The 23340-nt window shown below is 38.1% G+C and overlaps 1 protein-coding gene across 2 annotated transcripts in view; it reads left to right on the plus strand.

Moving 5' to 3' along the window:
• The first annotated feature begins 350 nt into the window (after positions 1–350).
• The window catches only part of ELP2 (elongator acetyltransferase complex subunit 2), a 45635-nt gene continuing 22645 nt past the window's right edge, over positions 351–23340 (plus strand). For both annotated transcript variants that reach the window (XM_055704941.1, XM_055704942.1), the window contains exons 1-12: positions 351–487; positions 568–646; positions 1776–1861; positions 3617–3767; positions 5042–5119; positions 9352–9416; positions 14727–14793; positions 15705–15839; positions 16788–16883; positions 18638–18738; positions 20712–20843; positions 21321–21470. In XM_055704941.1, the coding sequence (XP_055560916.1) occupies positions 356–487; positions 568–646; positions 1776–1861; positions 3617–3767; positions 5042–5119; positions 9352–9416; positions 14727–14793; positions 15705–15839; positions 16788–16883; positions 18638–18738; positions 20712–20843; positions 21321–21470 (1272 nt within the window). In that variant the 5' untranslated portion in view covers positions 351–355. The remainder of the gene's footprint in view (positions 488–567; positions 647–1775; positions 1862–3616; positions 3768–5041; positions 5120–9351; positions 9417–14726; positions 14794–15704; positions 15840–16787; positions 16884–18637; positions 18739–20711; positions 20844–21320; positions 21471–23340) is intronic.

The raw sequence follows: 23340 nt of genomic DNA on the forward strand, positions 1-23340 counted from the left end.
ACTTTTTAAAACTTCTGAATGTTTGACAAAAGGTGCAATAAAGATTAAAACTCTCCCCCTCCACAAAAAACCCCACCCGAACTAACGGCCGTTTCGGTGGGGTTTGCACCCCCTTTCGAGGCGCCCCGGCCGGCGGGGGGTGCGGTGCCGGCCCGGCCCGTTCCCCTCACGCCAGGCCCAGCGGCGGGAGCCCCCCGCCGGACACCGCCGACCCCCGGTCCCCGGGCGCGCCGCAGCCCCCGCCCCCGCCGCAGCCCCTCCGCGGCCGCGGGCCAGCCCCGCCCCTCCCGCCTGAGGCCCCGCCCCCGCGGGCGTCGTTGCTACGGGCGCTGTCGCGCACGCGGCGGTGAGGAAGATGGCGGCGCCCGTGGAAGTCTGTCACGTCGCCTGCTGCGCCAACCGGGCGGGCGGCGGGGCCGTGTCCTGGGGGCGGGGGGGGCTCCTCGCCTTCGGCAGCTGCCACGACGTCATCCTCTACGAGCCGGCGGTGAGCTTGTGCGCTGCGGGCCGGGCCGGGATCGGGATCGGCAGCGCGGCCTCACGCTCGGTGCTTTCTCTCTCCCGCAGGGGAGGCGGGCGGCCGCTGCCCTCCGCGGCCACGCCGGTAGAGTGAACTGCGTGCGCTGGGTCCGCCGGCGGGACGGCGGTGAGTAGCTAGGCCTTTCCTCCGCGCCTCTCCTCCGCTGGGGGCGGGGGCCGGGGGTCGCTGGGGAGGTGAGGCGGCAGGGCTGGCGGTGGAGAGGGGCTGTGGGGCTTGCTGAAGGGAACGGGGGGTTGCAGCGCTTCCAGCGCACGCCCTCGCCTTAGGCCCGACTTCCCGGTAGGGATTTGAAGAGGTGGTTCCGCAGGAGTCCGACCCGCCGGACTCGGGTGAGCTGCCCGGTAAGCGAGGGGATCCGGTGGGGCGGTGTGCGGGCCCCGCAGCCGGCGGCAGCCCAAGGAGGCCGCTTTGCCTTGGGCTGCGGTGGCTCTGACAGACCGGCGGCTGTGGTGCTTGTGCTGCCACCCTTCAGCAGGGGCTTGGAGTTTTGCGTGTGTTGACTTGGTAAACGGATTTGCAACGCCTTTTAAGAAATCTCAGACTAAAGCTGTAAGTTCCATAGAGGTCATAACCACAAAAAAACCCTTAAGTGTTTGAGACCCCCATGAGGCTTTTGCTTGACAGCAATTCCAGGATTTTAAGTTGCTTAGTGCAGACTTTGCAAAGGCACATATTCTTGCCCTTAGGCATTTACACAAACCCACTGACAAAGAGAAATAGAGCCATTGATTAGACTGTTAATGTAATGTGCCAGTTGCTATTTTGGGAGGTATGTACTGAGGTAAAAACTTTTTTTTAATAGTACTAAACCATTTTCTTCTTGAAATTGATTAAAAGAAATTATTTTCAGCGAACTTGGGAATTACATTTGCATGTGAAGCTTTGAATTGTTTGTTTAGATTTTTCTTGCTTTATTTTCCAATCCTCCAAAACGTCCAAACAAAGAAAATATAACACTGTAGCATTTGAGAATCTTTTTGGAAAGATACGTTTATCATATTCATATAGAACTTTAAATATTCCTGTAACTTTTCTCTTTATGTTGTCCTAGAGAATACCTTGGTTCTTTAGCTGTCCTGCACAGGGCAACTCATTAGCCATGCTTTATTTTGATGGAAACTTCGCATACAGTTGAGACATGGTATTTTGTGAGTGGTAACCACTGTAACTGCTTATGTTGTTGACTGCTGTTACAAAGTAAGTGTTCACAAAACATACCAAAACTTACTTTTAGCTCCTGAAGCAGAGTTAGTTTCTGGTGGGTCTGATAAACAACTCATTCTCTGGGAATGGAGTGGAACAGGAACATGGAATAATCAGGTAAGCAGGAATAACCTCTTCTTAAAGCTCCCCCCACCCTGGTTTCACACATACCACAGATTGTCTGTTTTGTCTGTATTTCTTATTCATACCTCTTCATTTTGCCTTGACTATTGAACCACATATCTCCTTCAAATTGTTGGTATTCTGTCATGCTGTGTTTTACTTTAAATGTTGTTTCTTCCTTTCTGTAGTTTATCTTTTTAAAATCATCATTCATTAAGAAATTAGCTAACCAGTCATCAAGTGGATTTCTAGCATGTCTAAAAGATCCTGTTTGTTCTTGAGTCATCAGCTTTCTGATCTCTTTCCTTAAACTGCCTTAAAATCTTCAAACCACAAGGTTCATTTTGATTTGGCAGTTCCTGTACCCTACCTCATTTCTTTATAACTATTTCTAGTGATTTCTGGTCAACCTGTGTATCAGTGTAATGTTTGTGTATGGGTAACCTTACCAGGATGATATGCAAGGTGGGGCAGATGTTCTAAAAAACCCCAAATAAATCTGTGCAACAATTGAGTTTTGTCAGAGAAGTTGAAGAAATAAGGAGACATGTTAACTTATTATTCATACTATAAAATCTAAGGGAAAAAAAGTGGAATATGGTGTAAAAGAGCATTCAGAATGAACTGAAATTTAGGTGAAAAAAACTTCATTATCTAACATTTAAAATCCTACTTATTAGGCGTTGGTTTGGGAATGGCTGTGTAGGTAACCCATTTCATAGGTTATTTCAAACTAGATTAGACTTGACATTTTAAAATGCATGAGAATGCATACTGGGGGGAAATGCACCTGGTTTGATGGGTAATGTTCTCAGAAATAAGTAATTTCTTATCCTGATCTATTGTAACTGCTTATGTAGTTATTTAGAATAACTTTCAGATTTCTTTATTAACCTTCGCTGCTGATGTGATGCACAGCCTTATGGCAGTCTTTGAAAAGGAATGTAGCTAAATGCACACATTTTAATGACAGTTCTAGACTAGTATAAATTCTTAAAAACAGGCAAAGTTCTGTATCAGACCAACCAAAGTTCTTACTGGGGCTTGTCAGGCTATATTTTGCAAAGATATGTCAAATGCCTTTATAACAAAATTTGGATAAATGCTGGATGACTTCTGGTCACAGAATTAAAAGCTTCTTATTTTGCTTTTTGAGGAGCAGATTACAAATGGAATCACCTGTATTCATTCATTAAGAAATTAGGTACTTAAGTCTAAATTTAGATTTTTTTGCTTTTTCATGGCGGTATTTTAAATGAGGAAAAAGCTGTTTTGATTTCCAAGAACACACTAAGAAACTGCTGCTGGATCTGCTGTAGCTGCTACTTATTCCATTGTGTTGTCTGCGCTGTCTACTTCACTGAAGTTATCCAAACCTTTATGAGATGTTCCTTACAGTGAGGGGCAAAAGAAGGAAAAAAAGGGAGGAAAGCTGCTCTTCCTAACTTCTGTACTATTTCCAGCTTTCCTCAAACAATAGTGAGGTCTGTACAGTGTACACAGGAACATTTAATTCTGTTCAACTTTGAACAAAATTTTATCAAGCTAATACTCATTACTGCTGTATCACTTCTCTGTGTTTTCCTAGAATATGCTGTGGCTTAAGCATAGCTTGGCAGATGCTTTGCCATCGCAGGTATACAACTTATTTCCAGTATTAATTTTGTTTTTCTTTCTTAAAATGGCTTTAAAAATTCACTGGGCTAAGTTACTGGAATTTAAAAGTGTAAAACTTTCTGATGTGTTTAGCTTGTGAAAAGCATTCCTCTCAAAGGCCATGCTGAAGCTGTTTGTGCTGTGGATGCTGTCTACCAGTCAGATGAACCTGATGTAAATCTGTTAATAGCTTCTGCAGCTTCTGACTCTACTGTGAGAATCTGGTCTCGGCATGGTTCAGAAGGTAACTTTTCTTTTTTAATAGGGACAATATCTTACTTAATAAAAATGATGAATACTTACCCATTGAAGTACTTGGCTAAATACTAACATCTTTTAATGGAGCTACATTGATTTCTCTTCAGACTTTGATACATCAAACCGTTGTATTGCTTTTTGGAAGCTGAAGGTTATACTAGTTTAACAGCTTTGAGTCAGATTTGTTCTGCAGAGTGATTTTTTCTTTGCTTTTCATTAGTGATGTGTTGGCTAATTTAGGTGTTTCTTTTTAATATGTACTCAATCTGGTAATCTAAACCATCATTTTGGCCTGTAACATGGGGGCAGACTAGAAGTATGTGTGTGTGAAGTAAAATTACTTAGTAAAACGATTAATGCTGGCATTAGAAAAGTGAGATTAAACTAGTAATTTGTCTGTTACTATTGACTTGAGTCAAATGAATTTTGGAATAATAGGATCTTGACCTTCTGGTGAACTAGACCCTTGCCATAGACACATGGGAGAACAGCTCTTTGAAATACCTAAGAAAATAAATAGGGAGGATAATCTATATTTGAAGTGTTATTTGCTAGTTGAGTTGTACTGACTGCATGTCTCAAGTTACTTTCTTCCTTATCTGGTGTACTTGAGGATCTTTAAGGTCCCTTGGAACCAAGCTATTCTATGATTCTACGATTTCACATTGCCCTCCCTACATGAGAGAAGTAGATGGGAGTTGCCAGTCTTCAGTCCCACGTTGTGGAAGGCATTTCTCATGCTCCCAAAGAACACTGTGAAGTCCTGTCCTTTCCTTTTTGTCTGGATCAATTCTGCTTCTGTTGAGGGTTTTTCTGCTCTCCTGCTGGTTACTCTGGTCCTGATGGCTTACCAGTTTAACCACTCCTAGGATTTCAGGGGTGTTTGCAGGTTTTTGCTTATCCCTCTATCTGCTCTTGTGGCAATGGATTTAGCTTCTTCTGTAGTGTATGCTGTTGCCACAGGATATACTTTGCAGTATTTGCCGCTTCTGAACGTGTTACCACAGTGAAGCTGTACAACTTTCAGTACTCAGCAGAGAACAGTGACTTATCTTTCAACTCAGCTAATGCTGGATGAATTTCTGTGGCCCCGCAGAAGACAGTGTTGCTGTTTAGGCTTCTGAAAAAGGCAGTAGTTTTTCAGCTCCTTAAAATAAAATTGAATGGGAAATTTTAACTACATAATGTAGGAGGAAATGACAGTGTAACTGTAATACTTAACGATGAATGAGATCAACACTGTCTGTTCTTGTTTTCCAGCTAAATGCATTGAAATTCTGCAGTTTGGAAATGGATTTGTTATGGATGTCTGCTTATCCTTCTTGCCTGGCAGCAATGGTAAGTACAGCTGCACATACTGAATATCAATGCAGCAAATGTAAAATCGAAGAAATGCCCCAAATAGATTTTTCATTTGACTGACTCCAGATGCTTGTGCCATATTTCTTGTTTTCTATGGAACCAGCCTAAGCTGGTGATTCTGTCTAAAGATTTTCACTGAACTCTTCTTAGCAATTAGAAAAATACTGGCTGATTACAGTGTCTTCAAAATGGTGCTCAAAATGGAGTGCTTTAAACTTTTGAGACAGAGAGCTTAAAAGGAGGGTAACAGGACTATAAGTGAACGGGATGGGATGATGCTGTTAGTTTCACACATTCCTTGTGGTGCTGCTGCATATGTTCTTGTTTGGATTGAAGGGCAAGATCCAGAAAAAGAATCTGCAGGCCTGCATCAAAAAATTGCAGATTAACAAGCAGTATTTATCTCCGGTTTGTTCTTCAATGTGAAAAAAATGAGATGCTGAACAAGTTTAACCTGTTCGGTATAGTTTGTATAGTTTTCTATTAACAGAAGTGTTCAGACATTGTAGCCTGCCACAGACACGTTCTTCTGTCGAAAAGTCTGCACACCGCACCCCCCCCCCCCCCCCCCCCAATGTATCCTCAAGCCAGATACATATGTTGAATTAGGTTTGTGTTTAAGTATCATTACAGCCTTTCACCTGGGTGGAGCAACGCCAGGCTCCCAAGAGGCCAAGTACTGAGGCTTCTTAACTGTATCTAGCTTTCAGCTGTTCACTGCATGTGTTCCACATTGGTGTGTTCTTTGAATGTATGCCTTCAGAGCAGTTACACAGAAGCTTATTTTATTCTTCAGCTTACGATAATTATGGGAGATATAAAAGCTCTAACAAGATGTGTTGTGTTATTTGGAAATGCTAATGTCCGTTTCCAGAGTGTGCTTGATATCAAAAGCAGCATCTTCACCACTAAGGAACTTTAAACCTCTCTCTCTATTTTTCCTGTAAATATACTAACAGGTGGTAGTTGGGCTGAAGTTAAAAAGCTTGAGGGTAAATTAAAATCACTACCTTCAGCGTGAATTTTTGTTACAAGTAAAGTTTGTCTGCTGTGCTGGTTTGAGTATAAAATTCATATTGCAAAGCAATAGATTATTTTTTTTCATTTATGATACTGTACAGGCAAGAAATTCTCACTGTAACGCTCTGTTACATCTGCATCTGTTTAATGTTGGAATCACGTTTTATATAAGAGAAGTGACCATTCATTTTAGAAACACCTTAAATGAAGATTATCGTATTAATTCTTAAAACTAAATGGTTTTTTAAACAAAAATGATTGGAGTGCTTGAACTTCTTTACATGTTGGAGTAGCAAGCATTTTGTTTTGCTGTGAATATCTCTGAGTCCCCAAAACTCAGCGTTGCTTAAAGTTGCATTCGGAACAGGACAGTCCTTCCTTCTGGCCTCTTCCCATCCCAATTCAAGTTACTTATGCAAACCAACACAGTGCTCATAACCTGAAAAAGAATACTTTACTTTTCTGAAGAGCTAAAATTATTTTCAAATAAGTTATTACTTGTGTAGGTTTTGTACAGAGTTTTTAAAATCTATACATTATGTTTTTAATGCCTGTTCCAGTATGAATAATCTGTGCTGGTGAAATTGTTGAGGAACAGTTTAGATTTTGAACCATAAATATATAATTAGAAATGTTTCCTCTAGAAATCTATAAGGGAGCTTTTAATACAGCATAGCCATGTTCTGTGTTTTCTCCTTAAACCTGACAGAGTAATCCATATAACTGAATAGTTTTTTTGTACAGAGGAGTATGTTAATTTGGAAATCTAAATAAAATATCTTAAAATGTATTATTAAAAATCTCACTGTTGATCATTTTGTCAGAAATATTAATCTGTGATGGCAATTCGGAATTTTAATGAGCCTCAGGGGAAAATGATCTGTGATAACTAGGAGTTGCTCTGAAATCTTTATGAAGGCTGTGTTGGCAGCTGTATTAAGATTTAAAGAAGCTTTTCTCTTGAGGTCAATCTTCAGTTCTTAAGTCAGGAATTAAATACATAATTACTTTCTGAAAGTTGTAAACTACTGAACTAGAAGCATATACAGTAACCTCTAATTTCACCAAGCAAAGAAATTTAAAACTCACATTGCGAATTGATTCGTATGTAATGGATGCTTTAACTTTCAAAAGACACTGAAGTTCATGATACCTAGTTTTTTAACAGGTTGTCCTTGGAAATAAATGATAGGGGGAAAAAAAAAGCACCATTTTTTATGAAGAAGTCAAAAGGAGAAAGCCAATAGACTTGATAAAATCCTGAACTATTATTTGCAGCTGGAGCGTAGCTTAAGCACTTTACTGGCAGCCTCTTAGTTAAAGTTTCTTTGCAGTTGTTTTCTGTGTCTTGAAGAAGAGCTTCATACTGTTTGGTTGCTTTTTGCCTTGCAGTGTCTGCAGAAACTCTGCTTCTAAAATGCTGGGAATAGGATTTACTATTTTACAGATCTTGATCAGCTCTTCTGTCACGTACTGTGATTCTTCCTACCACCTGGATAATAGGGGTACCGTAGCCTGGCCTCTGACAGTAAGAATTTTATCCTCAGAACAGATTTGCAACACATCAAAAAAGCATGGGCAAAATTTTAAAAAACTCTGCTGATCCCACTCTACCCATTGCAATTGGACCACAGTTTCCAACTATTTTTTTCCATTTTCCTTTGCAGGACTATATCTCAATCAGATCCAAATTCTAATACTCTAGAGCATTTGTGAAAAACTATATACTAGTCTGTTTTTGCCAGTTATATATTTGTTGATAGAACTTTTTGAGTGAAAGTATTTGCGTTTGTCTGATACAGCAACTAGATCATAATTTTCTTCTTGCTTTTATTAGTCAAACTTTTATTCCATTGAGTAAGTGTGTAAATACTATAGTGGCCCATAAAATGTATTTCTCAGGAAAGGATACCAGCTCCAAGAACATACATTGTATTGTAGTTTGTGGAAGAAAACCTCACTCTTGCCCAATTTCTGTGGACCTGAAGACCAGGTTTTCTTTCAAAATAGTTCACTGCCTCCAGTCCAAAGCAGTCCTTTTTGGCAAAGCAAGGAGGGGATGGAGGTGAAAAGTGACTTAAAGGCTGGAGCGAAGCAGCAAGTGGTGAAGGTGTAAGAATATGAAATGTGACTTAACATGTGAGAGGAACAGCAGATAACTAGGCGCAGATTTGGTACGGGCAGAAAGAGGAAGTTAGTATAGAGCATAAACTTATAAATACTCAAGTTGATTTTTGGTCTATCCATAGTAAAAATAAAATTATCTCTATAAAGCGATGGCTTTTTTTAAAAAATGAAGGAGCTGATTTTAGCGAAAGCTAGTTGTTTTTTTTCCTACCCAGACTTGAGAAGTGCAGATGTCTAGCCCTGATAACTTATTTTTTCATAATTCTGTAATTAACTCCTTTTCATTTTACAATTTCGGTCCCTAGCAGTACTACTTCAACCTTATGACCCAGACAGAGTGGAGTAAGGGTCAGCTGTTCTTCCGTCATCTTCTGTGGGAGAGATGAAGTAATACACTTCTCTGATTTTGTCCTTAGACATAACTTTGTCTGGTTTGATTCAATTGACTTACCTTTTTTTGCACACTTTTCTAGATAGCTGGCCAAAGTGAATTACTACTCCAGACTTGAGTGTGTGTATAATAAAGTTAATTGCTTTCATATCATTGCGTACAGTGGGTGTTGGTCTGTCTCCCTTTTTTGGTCTGTCTGTCTTATTTGCTGTATAATAATTATGCTAATTCCATCTGTATGTGTTTCAGTTAATTTAGGGACTTGAACTGTATTAGTTCAGAGTATTTTCTTTTGCTTCTTGCTCTTTTTGTATTTAGAACAAATGCCTGTTGACGCCAATAAAATAATTAATAAAAAATCTCTAATACTTGGAACTTCCTACAGATATGTGAACTTGAAGGAAATATTTAAGATGCTAAAGAGTAGTTTCTAGATATTCTTTATGTGCCAAAGTAACTTCTGAATTTTGTGGTCTTGAGATACTAGTTTGTTTCAAATAGTATTAGGTGTCTAACTGAGAAAACATAAAAAGTGTTATGCTTATCAGTCTATTAATATGTTTATTGATACTATATTGATTTTTATACAGTTTATATAATTTTTTTATATCCTAGAATATTAGAGTTTGTAACCTGAGTAGTGAAGACTTATTTCTTTTTTCCTTTCCAGTACCAATACTGGCTTGTGGTGGTGATGACTGCAAAATAAGTTTGTTTATACAGCAGAATAGTCAGGTAATTACAGATCTTGTCTCTTGCTCACAACATTACTCAGTTCTTCTGCTTCTTTTCTTTTTGTATGTGCTGCTGATATTTTTTGAGCTTTTTCAATAACTACTGTCTGTCTCTAGATAGCCATCACATACAACTGCCTCTGTTCAAATAGTTCATCCATTTTTCTGAGTAGGGACGAAGTGCACATACAGAATGTTGAAGTTGAATTCAGTTCATAGAAGTTAGTCTTTCTTACTTTATCCCTGTGTGAATATAGCCTGTGTTTCTATTCCCAATGATATAAACCAGCTATGACTGTCATTCTTCATTGAGTATCTATGCATTGAATGGTTCATAGAGGAATTATGTTAATTCTAGTCTACAAATTCTTATAAGTGATACGATTTCTATCTGAAATTACATGTTTCTTGCTAAGTAAGCCCTTGGTGGTGAATGCTTCTGAATGGCAAAAGAAGTATTTGAAGGAGTATCTGATCTTCTGAAAGCGCACACACTTTTCACATATTATTTGGAAGCTGGCAATCTTTAGTTTTTTTGTACAGATAAATATTCCTTTGGAGCAATAGAAAGAGATTCTGTCCTTTCTTGCATCTGTTCAGAAGTTTTGTTAGACTCTAAAGCATGTGTTGAATGACTGTTTTCCAAAACAGAAGTCAATGTTACTTCTTTCTGTCTAGCACTCCCTTAGATAAAAACTTCAAACCCCGAACACTTCCCAGTTCACCAATGAACTACCATTCAGGAACCCCCATTGAAACTGACATGTGTAGGAACCACTTACTCTTCTGGATTTGTTCAGACACAGTCCCCTTAGAGATTAATGAGTAGATACTCGTCTTTGTGTTTTGAGAGAGATAAAAGCTACTTTATGGATAATTTTGCCTGTTCATGTTGCCATATACAATAATAAGATTTTTTGTTGTCAATAAAGTAAATACTTCATCCTTTATCTGCGATGTTCGTTGATTTCTTGACCACGAAGAATGGTTGCTTTCTTAGCTTTTTTTTTTTTGCCTCCCCCTCCCATCCCAGCTCATGAGTTAAATCAGTTTAATGACGTTCTCTGGGAATTAGCAATGGCAGAATGCCACTCGTGATTCTCAGTGTGCTAAAGAAAGACTTTTATCTCGGGGTCTGCGCAGCTGATTTTCCTTGTTCGAAATCTGGAACTTGTTTTCTTGTATTGTTCAGATTAATGTATAATATGCAGTTTGACTGCCAAAAATATTAAGATATATGTAACTTATTTTTCAGTTGTTGACCAAACTTCTGAGTATAACAGCATTCTTAGCCATTCTTAAATGCAGTCAGTCTGTGGAGGATAAGGGAAGGTAGCTGGAAACAGCAAGATCCATCTTCAGCTTTGTAAGCATGTTTATGGTGCTGTCTATTTTCTGGAGGTAGGAGACTTTATTCATACAACGGACAAGGAATTTACTCTTACTTTACATTGTTATTTTTCACGCCTTCAATTTTAGGAAGTATTTTCACCAGCTGTCATGGCAGAGTTGGTCTCTTCAGAGTCTCTTTTTCAAATGAGGTGGGACTTCTGGTTGATGTCTATCTTAACTTTCCAGAACACCTCTTTTAACTGAGTAGACTGTACAGACCTCAAAGAGAAGAGCCCAAATTTGATTCCATGTGGAATCCATGTGGAAGTGCCTGTGTAGTGTATTACAGCTATTAACAGAATGAAACGTCCTTGTAAGCTTTCTGACATAAATTCCTTCCTAGCTGTTAAAGGGAGATTCTCTTTTTTTAGTCAGGTTCTCTCACATCTGCTGACACCTTTTTATTATGGCTTCTCTAGTACCTTTTAAAAGTATTTGAAGGAAGTGATACTGTTTTCCTGCTATTTTTTACTAGAACTTGTCACAGAAGAGTAATTAGAATCTAAACTTCTCTGTCATTCCATCAGTGGTGAAAGTCTGTAGCTCTGTTCTGATAATTGTGATTCTTGGAAACTTCTTTTAGTTAACATCCTAAAAAAGTAGTAGAATGTAAGTTCATAATGGGACATTCTAATGAAACTTGGAGGACACTGTTATACTCTTGAGGGAGGAGGATGAGGCATCTTCAGTTAACTGATTCAGGCAGCCTTTTGATAAACTTATTGATTTTACAGTTGAAATACATTTATTCATAAAACCTGGCTTGGTTTCGGAAGTTGAGTGGGCAGGCTTCAAATCCTTATTAAGACTTTCTACCCATAGGTCCTTTACTGTGCTAAGCAGTAGAGAGAAAATGGGCTTTTTGCTTTTCTGAGTTCTTGAAAGAGGGTATTGATTAATAAAAGCACCCAGGGGAAAATCTTTCAGAAACTGTTACATGTCTTCCTGCTTGAGATATTACAGGCTTATGGAGGTGAAGTAAGTAAACCACAGGATCAAAATAGAGCTTTAAACCAAAATTTTTCTATGTTGAGCTTGTTTTCTGTGAGATTTTGTGGTGCATATTTGACTATGTTTCCCCCAAATAATTTGGCCTAATTGGTAAGCGGCACACTTAAAGATAATTCAGGCTTTTTCTAATTCAATGAGATCAACAACTGAATAGTGTCCAGTAGAGAAAAACTGAGAAGACCTCTGTTGCCAAATTTGCCGAACAATACTATCAGCCTGGTCCTGAAGGACGTATACCCCGTGTGTGGGCAGAGTTAGTTGCTCAGAGTGTGCTGGGCATATCCACAGAGAACCTGGCTTCATTAGTTCTGCTACCTACAAAACAGCTTTATTTTTTGCCTAAAGGAAAAAAGACCAGATTGCTGCTATGCAAAAATGTTCAGAAATTAGTTAAAAGGCATGGGTAAGCCTGTGAAGTGAGTTGGACCATGAGGTTTTGTTAAATTTAACTGTTGGTACTGTAACTTCTTAGGTATTCAGTGAGGACCAAGGGGAAAACTGAAATAGAGAAGGAAAAATAGCAGAAAATAGAAACAAAAGAATGACAGGTCAAAATACTTCTAAATATAACCTAGACAATAATAAAAATTTTGACTGTATCATCTAAAAATGATGACCATGTGTGTCTGCAAGAAGCTTTAAATTGATGTAGTTTTAGAACAGAATACATCTGAAGAAACTGAATGTGTGATACCGAGAGACAAAGAAAATGGCAAAAACATTAAAAAAAAAAGCCAAGCAGAAGACATAACAGCAACACTGCTCCTTGCTTAGCTTCAGTGGACAATCTTTATTTTTATGGAAAACAGTATGTTGAAAATCTTGAGCGAATGCTTGTTCTATAGCACAAAAGAACTGCATGCTTGACTTAAGGTGAAGTAGAGCATAAAAGCCTATTTGGGAAATGACTTGGAAACCTGGGGTGGTATTGATAAGCTCAAAGTGATTAGTTTTACTCTAAAGACAAAACAAATGTCTGCTTTTCTTAATAGTTCTCTTTGATGTGAGAGGATGAGGGTAATTTTTTTTTTTTAAAAAAGCAAACCAACACCTTGAAGTTAAAAATGGGAAAATGATTAGATGTGTGTGTTTAGATTAATATTAAAGTCAAGTTTCAGGAGAAATGCACACTGTTTAACATGAAAGGAATCATAAAAGACAAGAATGTTAACAACAGTTCAGCCTGAACCAATCTTTCAGTTGGGAATAAATTTACCAACTAACCTTGGTGAGTGTAGAATACAGAGCATTATGTCAGAGGTTGTGTAAATGAAATAAAACACCTATATATTCGTTCTTATCTGAAATATTAATTGCTAAAAATATATATTTTTTAATGTCTTACTGGAAACATGTAGTCTTCAGAAAAACCTTTAGGTCACTATTTGATTTTGCTTCCTGGCTGTTCCTGCCTTTATTTACACATAACCAGTTGGGTCTTTAACATAAATGTCTATCTGGAACGCCACATCCAAAAGTTCCGTTGAGTGCAGGAGTGACTAGCAAAATGAGGCTTAGGTGGCTGTGAGAACACATGCTTAAAACCAAAACTTTCTGATTTGGAAGTCTCTATTAAGCTACTCTGGTGATGTTACAGAATGATCTCTGTGATAAATGAAGACTGCAAATGTAGAATGAGAAGCTCAGCAACTTGTTTGGTGGGGAGGGGGTTTTGGAGAATATCAGGGATGTTGTGCCAAAGAGAGAAACACTGATCAGTGAGTATGGGTTTTTTCGTACTCATTTTTCATACTCATACAGATTTTTTCTTTGAGTGAGTTACTGTTGCTCACCACCTCTTCTGAAGCCAAAGGTATTTTGAGAAAGAGCAGCAACACAATGAGAAAGGTGCTTTTTTTTGCCCCCTCCCCCAAAGGGAAAGAGACCTCCTTGCAGACTTGTGCTGATAGCAGAGGCTGTCGTTTAATCTTAACTCTTAGTAGGCCTAGGTAAGGGATTTAGCAGAATATAATGCCAGAAAAAATGTGGTATTCATACTAAACTACACTAACATTTTAACTGCAGTGGTTATTTCAGACATTTTAAGTCAACTTGGGATCAAAAAGTGTCATGGAAGTTGGGCTTTTTCTGGGCAAAGAAAAATAGAAATTGTTTAAATGCTTAGTAAATACAAGTAAACACTTGTATCTTAATTGAATCAAAATAAAATGGCAGTATTATATATGTTACAAATGTAAATATACTACTAATGAAAATTCTTAAAAGGGAATCCAGACTTGTTTACATTCCTGTGTTTTTGAGCCTGTGTTCATACAGTTTTCCATCAGCAGGTAACAGTTCTTGATATATATCTTCTTGGAAACTTAGTCAATAAACTTAAGAAACACAGAATATTTCTAGCCCCATAAATACTTCTTATTAATAGTATTATATTACAAATATAATATGCTTTTGAATAGTATTTTTGAAGTAATGAATGAAATAATTCCAAAACATCTCCTCTTCTTTTTACATTGGATTTTACCCATATTAATTTTCCATATCATCTGCAGTTGCATCCACTTCACACATGTAATAGAAATTGCTTACCATGTCATGTTTGCAGGATGTTATTCTTTGTGTACCATTATAAGTCTGATAAATTTAAAAATTTAATCTGTGTCATAGAGAGACTGTAGCCTCTTGAAGGTGAGCACCTTGAGTTCTCATTCTTTCCTGCCCATATATGGGAAGTACCGTAATGTGATACATGTTTACCCAGTGGTGGCAAAACTCAAAAGGCCTATTCAGAATACATCAATAAATTACGATCCTTAGTTGCAACTTATTTTTCCAGTTTCAAATAATAGAAGCTGTAAATATAAAAGACTTGAAAATCCAAGGCTTATTGTTGATGTCTGTGGTAATTTAAGTGCATATCTATGATATAACAGGAATTTCTATTCAGTTTCAGAAAACATTAATACTCCCTGGCCACGAAGATTGGATAAGAGGCGTTGAATGGGCAGTCTGTGGTCAGTATGAAGGATTAGTAAAGTGAAATACTGGTTTAATGACAGTACTACTGTTTTATCCTTCCAACTTTGATGCACTGTAGTGCCTAAGCACTTGTGGTTGTGATTTTTTTTTTTTTTTTTTCTGAGATGCTGGTACAAATATTAAAAATCAAGATAGAACTTTGTGTGCTGTTAAAACGTTAAGAATTGTTGAACCTATACTACAGTTACATTTAGTTACCAAAATTATGGCTACAGTTAGTTTGATATGAAACACTCACATACGTCATTTTGTCTTGCTCACTTCAAGTATGTTTACCTGACTGGTACCTAAATGCAAATTAATAGGAGTTTTCAATATGCAAATATCTGTATCCGAATGAGGAAGAGTTAGCTGCTTTTTCAAAGGTGGGGAAAGAGGGAAAAATAGTACTTTCTTCTCCCCACCCCTTTCTAAGTAATAGGAGATTAAGAAGAGGACTTATTCAGATATTACCTAATCAAAAAGTTCTAGCAATGCCAAAAATAAAATAGAAGGAATTAGAGGATGCTACAATCCTGAAGAAAGAAAAGGAGGACATGAGTTTTTGAAGAGTATTGAGGCTGTCAGAATTTTGAAAGCAAAGGCCACAAGTAGTAGGGAAGTATATATACAATATCTACAGTATTTATCATGTCTTCCATGTCTTATAAATAGAGAAATGTGCATAGTCAGTGGGTTATAAACTAGCAGAGAGTTTGAAATAGTAGTGTGAGTTGATGTTAAAATAAAAAAGCAGTTTATGATACTGTGTACAATAGGAAAAATTAGGGTAATGCTGTAGTGCATGTTTGAAAATATGGTATGTTAGTCATGGCAGTGATTGCAATAAAGAAGCAATGAAAACGTGGCTCTAATGATTTTTAAAAATTTTTTTTAAACCAAATAGGTGAAGACCTTTTCTTAGCAAGCTGTGCTCAGGATTGTTTGATAAGAATTTGGAAAGTGTGTACAAAATCAAAGCAACTTCCAGAAACTGAAGATGATTCCATAAGATTGAAAGAGAATTTTTTTACTGTCAAAAGTAGGTAACAGCTGTAAGATTCTTGCACACAGCTCTTCACTTGTGTATTTGTTGATGGTTTCAGGGAACCTAACAGGGTGGTTACCATCTAATTTGGTTTGTTGCTTGCATTAAAAGATTACTAGACCAGTTTGACTGCATTGGTTTTATTCAGGTGTTAGAAAAAGTGTAGTTTTTGTTAAAACGGTGACTATGTTAAGTTAATGATGTGTTACAAAAAGTGGTAAAGCAGTGAGAGCTTAGTATCAACAAGTATTGTTACACATACGCCAAATGCAGTACAAGGGAGATACATTTGTCTGTGGGAGGTAAGCTGTTGTGCAGTTCTTCTCCAGTTTAATAGTATACCTTTAATTTTTTTTTCAAATTAAATGCATTAAGAGGTGCTTACTATTACTTAAACCTTAGGACAGTACTGGAGAGAACAGATAACTATGTGCAGGCTTTTTATGGTTATTATACTGTTTGAGCACTGTAATATCAGAGGCTCACAATGCTGACATTGTGGGGTAGATTATTAGGCAACTTAGGTAATATAATGAAGTTTGTATGATGTTACTTCTAAAAAGTGCTCGTGATACTTGCTGCAAACCTGGATTTGCTCTTTGTAGTATTTTAATGCTTGTATTTACAGTCATTTGGAGATGTAAATGTGCTTAAGAGTATGGGTAGAGCTAATGTCAGAGCATTTATTTCAAAACTGCTTGAAAGTTCTCCAGGAATTCTGTGATGCCACTCTGAGGCAACAGGCTGACCTATTAGCATCAGTCTGGTACTGAGGACTTGTGGTAAAGTAGGTTTTCAAGGGGCTTGTTCAGTGTCAATAGGCTGTTGAGATATTGGTGGATGATGGAAGTGGTTGATTTTTTTTTTCACTGAAGATACCAGAAATGACCTGGTCTTTCTTGGCTTTTTGAAAGAAATGTGGTTTTCTTTGATTTGTGGTAGATACTGATACAACATATGCAATTACTTTGGAATCGGTGTTGGCTGGTCATGAAAACTGGGTGTATGCAGTTCACTGGCAACCTTCGTTTTCCAAAGGTAAAAAGATACCACTTAGCAGTTAATTAAGTCATATGTCTTCATATTGTGTTTGCATGTTCTCGTCACCGTGGTCTATGAAAATGTTTTAATTCTGCAAATAATGTTTTATAAGTAAAAGGATATTCCCTTTTACTCATGTTTTCTTTAACGAATGAAATAAAATAACTAAGCTGTACAGTTTTTATTGTAATCGATTTGTTGTTTATGGAATACAAACTAGTTTGTTTAATCAGTATGAATTAGTAGCTCTAATAGTTTACCTTCATACATGTATTTGAAATGTCTGTTCTTCGGAAGGTAAGCATTAACCCAAGAGCAGTCCTCTCTTGGAGTAGAAAGGAACAAATAGCAACATTCAGAAGATTAATCTTCAATCTTCTGTGCAGTAATATGACGTGCCAGGGATTCCTTGGGTATGTTTTCTCTGGCATGTAGCTTTAGGACAATAATGCAGGCTTTAATTGAAAAAACTTATTTACAGTTTAATTTTGCATTTTGCTCAAGTCTTTACCTTTCTAAATCCGTATATCCTGACAGCCTGGTTTGTAGTACTGATCTGCTGGTGTGTGTCTGCCTGGCGTATAAAGGAAGGAGATTCTTGATTTGACATACTTGCCCAATCAGAATGCTCTTGTGTATTTGTATTGGCAAAGGTGCCTTTATTTGTGAGATGTTTTAGGGTTACTGATGGCAGGTGACTTCACCAGTGCAAAGCACAGCTTTGCCAGTGTATATACAGTACTTGAACGGTAGAGTGCAATTAGAATGTCAAAATACCTGTAGTGAAAGACAACAGGACTTGTTTTAGAAATATTGGCTTAGCTACCTGTTCTTTAACTTTGGTGGTTTTTTTTTAGACACCAATAAAAGACAATTAAAGCAATGTTTAGGCACAATATAGGCATATTAAGTCTTGCACTGCAATTTGAAAAACTGTCCTTTAAACCATGAATTTTTCCAGGCATCTTACATCATGCTTCTGCATGTGTGCAGCTGCTTTTGTGACATGGCCTGCTCAGTCTTGGGTTCTCAAAATAGATTTTTTTTCTTCAGTAGAGGCAGATTGATCTGAGAGACGTATTCTCAGTGCAGAAGGTAGGAGGTCTGGTGCTGACATGAGATACCACCTCATGAGATGCCCACCAATATCTCTATTCTCAAGAAGGGTTCCTCAGTGGTTCTACAGGTTTTGCAACTGGGTGATGAACCAATTCCCTCTTCCCGGTTCTGGCTGTGTTGCCTGGTTGTCTGGAGTGTTTCCCTGCATTTTTGGGGAGCAGTCCATACTACTGTATGTATTACAAGGTGCTACAGTCTTTTGAGGTCTGTAGTGAATCTAACCCTTAATTTGGAAAAGGCCCAGTGAATACTGGCATAGATTTACAGTTTAAAACAAAACAATCTCTCTCATCAAAATTTATTTGAGAGCTGCTGTGCAGTCCTTGAAGCCCTGGCTTTTCCTCCAAGTTACATTTGTTTCAATATCAATTTGGACTGAATAAACAGTAGAATATGGTTGTTCTCATGTATGTGTTTTACATTTCCTTTGTGAGATTATGGCTGAAAAATACAATACCTCCTAATGAACGCCTGGCAAGAACATAGAGCCTGTTAAGTCTGGCATTTAAGTACTGCATTGCACATCTCTGATGCTGAACAATTTTCTTAGTGTGTCTGGATTTCAAAATGACCCAATTCTTTTAGGAAGCATTTGCGTAGGTTGTAGGGTAATCGTTTTCCTTGTACTGTAGATGGCAGCATGCAACAACCAATGAGGATATTGTCTGCGTCAATGGACAAAACTGTGATCGTATGGGAACCTGATAAGGAATCTGGAGTCTGGTTGGAACAGGTAAGTGTCAGTCTTTCTCACAATACATACTGTGTTCAAGTTGTGTTTCCAGCATCATCTGTGTACTGTAGAGAAGAGAAACTGTAAAATGCTGGGAAAGACAAAAGCATTTTCTTGCAAAAATACTCATTCTGATGCCATGTTGTGAGTAAAATTATATTTTCAAAAAATTATGTGATACAGTATGATTTTTATTGCTTCTGTGCTCTCTTATTACCATAGTGGGGAGATTCTAAGGGGAGTCTGTGCTTAACAGTCATTCATAGTATAGCAGGCCAGGTAACACGCTGCGTACTGCTGGTGAGAAGAGGAAGAAACCCTCCTGAATTATTTGTAATTAATCTTTGTGGGAGTGTGCATTCAAGCATATACCACAGAGCAGCTGACAGGCAATTCACAAGCCTGGTTTTGCTCACAGTAACTTGTTCATGGGCTGTGTCATTAGGTTTTTCTTCCATTTGAGCTGGATGCTTGCATTTCACTGTAGTATTTTGAACACAGTTCTAATGCGGATCATCCTAAATAAACAGGTAGTACAACTAGATTTATCTAGTGATTCGGTAGATGCCTTTGTTTTCAGTTGACCTGCTTTTCAAAACTGCAGTGTTTTGACTGAAATTTTTTGTGTTGGGTTATGCCAACCATTGTTTATGATCTTTCCTGTCACAAAGAAAGTTCTAATCCTCTCGGGTGAAAAAGAGAGTATTACAGTAGTGTATTTAATTTACCCCTGTTCCATTGAAAGGTTCTTGTGCCTTTCTACTTGAAGTAGAAATTAGTTCATAGTAGGGTGATCACATAGAGATGCCATTTGTTGTCCCTAGTTATAATGCTTAGTTGTGGCTTGATTTGCAAGCTTCTAAAAATGGGTTGTGCAGTAAAGCTTGTTGCAAGTTTTTATTCTTCCTTTCAACATTCTGTTTGCATTGTTTAGACCTCAGATGTGCAGTTTGCAGTTCAAATCAGACATGTTTAACTGCAACAATCGCTTTTGCATTGAGGGAGGGTAGCTGAGCTGAAAGCCTGCAGGGAGGAAGGGTGCAAGGTAAATATCCTGTTTTTTCTCTCCCATTTTGATACAATAAACAAGAAGTCTTCACAAAATCATTCCCCTCCTCAGAGGCGAGACTAGAATTCTGCCTCTAGCATTGCATATGAAAGTCACTTCCTTATGGATGGTATTTTTTTGGATGAGTGGTAATAAATAAAATGGACGTACTAGTCCACGCTGCCATTTAGAATGAAGTATCAATTAATTTCATTGTGATCTTAAAAGCAACAGTATAATAATGGGGGAATTTTTAAAGAGTTCGGCTTGAAAGGAATTGTGGTCTTATCTCTTGAATAAAACCTGAAAATGTAACTTCAATAATCTTTTAATGTAATTAAAACCTTGGAAGAGCACTAGAGCAACTATGAGGTATATGTGTATGCGTGCATACATACATGCAAAATCACAAGGGAAGCACAAAACAGAGGCCACAGAAGGAATGTGGAGCAAATCGCAGGGATTCATGGAGAAACAGGGAAGTGGAAATAAGGTAGTGAATCTTGGAAATTAAGTGGGCGGAAGAGTAACTGGAACTATTGTTTCTTTGGACCATTTTTCCATTTTGTGCAACAGAGCAGTAGCAAGGCAACAGATGACAGGAAACTGTTGCATCCAACAAGCTGGACTGAAACACATAAATACTGTACTGTATCTCATTTACTGTACTGTTTTCTTTCTCTTGGGGGATTGAGCAAGATCTTATCCTGAGATGTTTATGAAGGGAGGCTCAGTTAAAGTGGTACGCAGCTTGAATGCCCATATTTTAGTGCTTAACTTTGCAATTAAAATATTCTTTAAATGTATTTTTGTGTGTAATACGAACTCTTGCTTACAGCTTAATTTTCACCTCATAAGATTAGGATGAGTTTATATGAATGGAAGGCTCTTTTCATGTATATTTCACTTCTGATCATTCATTCAGGTACGGGTAGGTGAAGTGGGTGGCAATACCCTTGGATTTTTTGACTGCCAGTTTAGTCCAGATGGTTCAATGATAATTGCTCATGCTTTTCATGGAGCACTACACCTTTGGAAGCAGGCTACAGTTAATAAGGTATGCTGGGTTTTTATTAGTAGTAGTACTTAAAAGAATGACTTACATGTCACTTGAAGTATTTTCTGTTGTTAATAGGAAAGTGTAACAGTACAATTTAAAATTAATTATTGAAATAGTCCTTCTCTGAATATAAAATTCTGTAGGAGGCTTCTGCAAAGAAGGGAGATTGCAGTCTGCCAGTCTCTAAAGCTGGTTGCTTCTCTGTGGGAACCATAAAGTCAGTAGATTAGTCTGAACTCCTTTGTGGTTGTGCTTTGCTCAGAAGTGGCAGCTGAACCAGTAAGCTGTTTCTTTTAAGCTAGAGCAATAAAACAGTATTTGTGTCTCTTCAGACACTGAGTTCTAATAATCTGCGATTTTCAAATGACTTTTTTTTTTTTTGCTTTCTTAATAAGGACATTGATACTTTTATTTTGGTTAGAATATGCTAATCAGTCACTTGAAAACTCTTTACTTCTTTGGTGACTTCAATAGAAAGAATGGACTCCACAAGTTGTGATTTCAGGACATTTTAACACTGTAGAGGATGTAAAGTGGGATCCAGAAGGAGAATTTATCATCAGTGTTGGTTCTGACCAAACTACTAGACTCTTCGCTCCATGGAAAAGAAAACAAGAGACACAGGTACGATCTTCAAAGATTTTGTGAGCTTGTTAAAGATGTCTTGTCTTTCTTGAGTTTGGAACAAGTCATCTGAACTTGTAACTCAAACCTTACATTTCCCCAAGCGAGATCTGTTCAAAACTGTTTGTGTAAATGCTTGGCTTGATCGTTCAGTGTGCGCTGTTTTCACTTTAAAAATACTAGTGGCAGAGTTCTAATAATCATGTAGCATGATTGTTGTTTAATCCTGAGTCCATTTCTGAGTTAGGTTAGTGTTCTCCCAGGGTCTTGAAAACCAGGCTCTGCAGTAATTCAGGAGGAGCAATATGTGGCTGATTCTAATAATTATCTGTTGCCCTTGTTTAACACCTGGCTAAGCACTGCTGCAGGTAAGCATAAAGAAACCTAACTTTGGTTGTGTTTTTCACACAAGCTTAATCTAAGCGAAGTTCTCACTGTATTTTTTACGCTATGTTGTTTATCACTCTGTTTTGCTGGAATGAGTATCTGGACTATATGAGTGCAGTTTGTACCTGTGCAAGCAACTTTTCAGGAAGAATTATTCCTGAATAACTTTGTGTTCCAAAATAAGTCTAAATTTTGGTGTGGGAAAACTTGTCTAGGAATGCACAAGTTCCTTTTTATACTTGCTCATGCATTTCTCTCATCTACAAATACAGCTTTTTCTGGCAGAACAGGACTAATGTTCTGTTCAGGAAACTGGCAGAAACTAGACTGATTGAAGTCATATAAGGCCTGTGCAAGCTGTGCCGTTAGTTGGAGGAGGCAAAGGGTGGCTATTACAACTGTCTCACCAAAGCTTCTGTTGTTTTGAGAGGGTGAATTGAGCATCAATTCCTTGATTTCCTTCTTCCAGGTCACACGGAAGTGGTGGCAATTCCAGCTCGGGTGCTAAGCTTTGCCTTGTCTTGTAGGAAGGTCATGTCCAATTTGCTTCCCTGCCTTTTCCCCTAACCTCCAGTCTGGAGGGTGGAAAAGATATGGAGGGAAAGTCTTAAGACTAGCAAATGATGAAAACTGGCAACATTCAAAAGAGTTGTCGGTATCATGTTCTGTGACCTACTGAAATACCACTCTTTATTATGTTTGCTGCTTGCTAATTTTTTATCCTGTTTTCTGAAAAACTAATCTTTGTATGATTTACCTGTACAGCTTTCCTGCTGCCCCTGAAACTTTTGAATTAATTGATTAGCAGAGCGATTGCTGTCTTCATACCTAAGTTTGGTGCTTACTGTATTAGTGTACTTCCCCTTCCTTTTCTGCCACAGAGCATCCACCAGGCTAGTTCAGGTGTAAATCAAAGCAGCATCAACACTTGCTGCTGCATGGGGTGTGGGAGAAAGCTATAGTATACTGTTAGTGGGTTGAGATAGAAATGGGTCATTTGAAGGGATGTGTTCAGGACTTCTGAACCCTGAAAACCAGGTGCTTAGTTCTGCTGCTCATGAGCTTAGGTAACATAAGCTTTTAAAAAGCCTTACTTTCTTTAGCATCTGAAAAATTACGACAGGTCACATCTGATGTTTGTCTTAACAGCACACAATGGATGGTTCAGATGTCTGTGAAGAGTTAGTATTACAGCTCAATGTTCATGTTTTTCCTCTATAAAAAGAGAACTAAGTGTTAAATGCAAATAATTATCCCTTCTTAAAATCTCAAATTTTGATATTTTACTGGGTTCAAATATCAGAAAGGGATAACAGTCAGCTTCAATTTGTCATGCAGATTTGCAGCCTGATTTTTCTGGAAGAAGCTCATTGAATGACTTATGTAGCCCTCTTTCGTCTGTTTTGGGGTTTGAGTTTTTTGTTTTTTTCATTCCTGTTATGTACTGTGTTCTAAAGTATGCAAAGATGCACCTAGTAAAGGG

The sequence above is a fragment of the Falco cherrug genome, chromosome 3 (genome assembly GCF_023634085.1).
Source record: "Falco cherrug isolate bFalChe1 chromosome 3, bFalChe1.pri, whole genome shotgun sequence".
NCBI classification, from domain to species: domain Eukaryota; kingdom Metazoa; phylum Chordata; class Aves; order Falconiformes; family Falconidae; genus Falco; species Falco cherrug.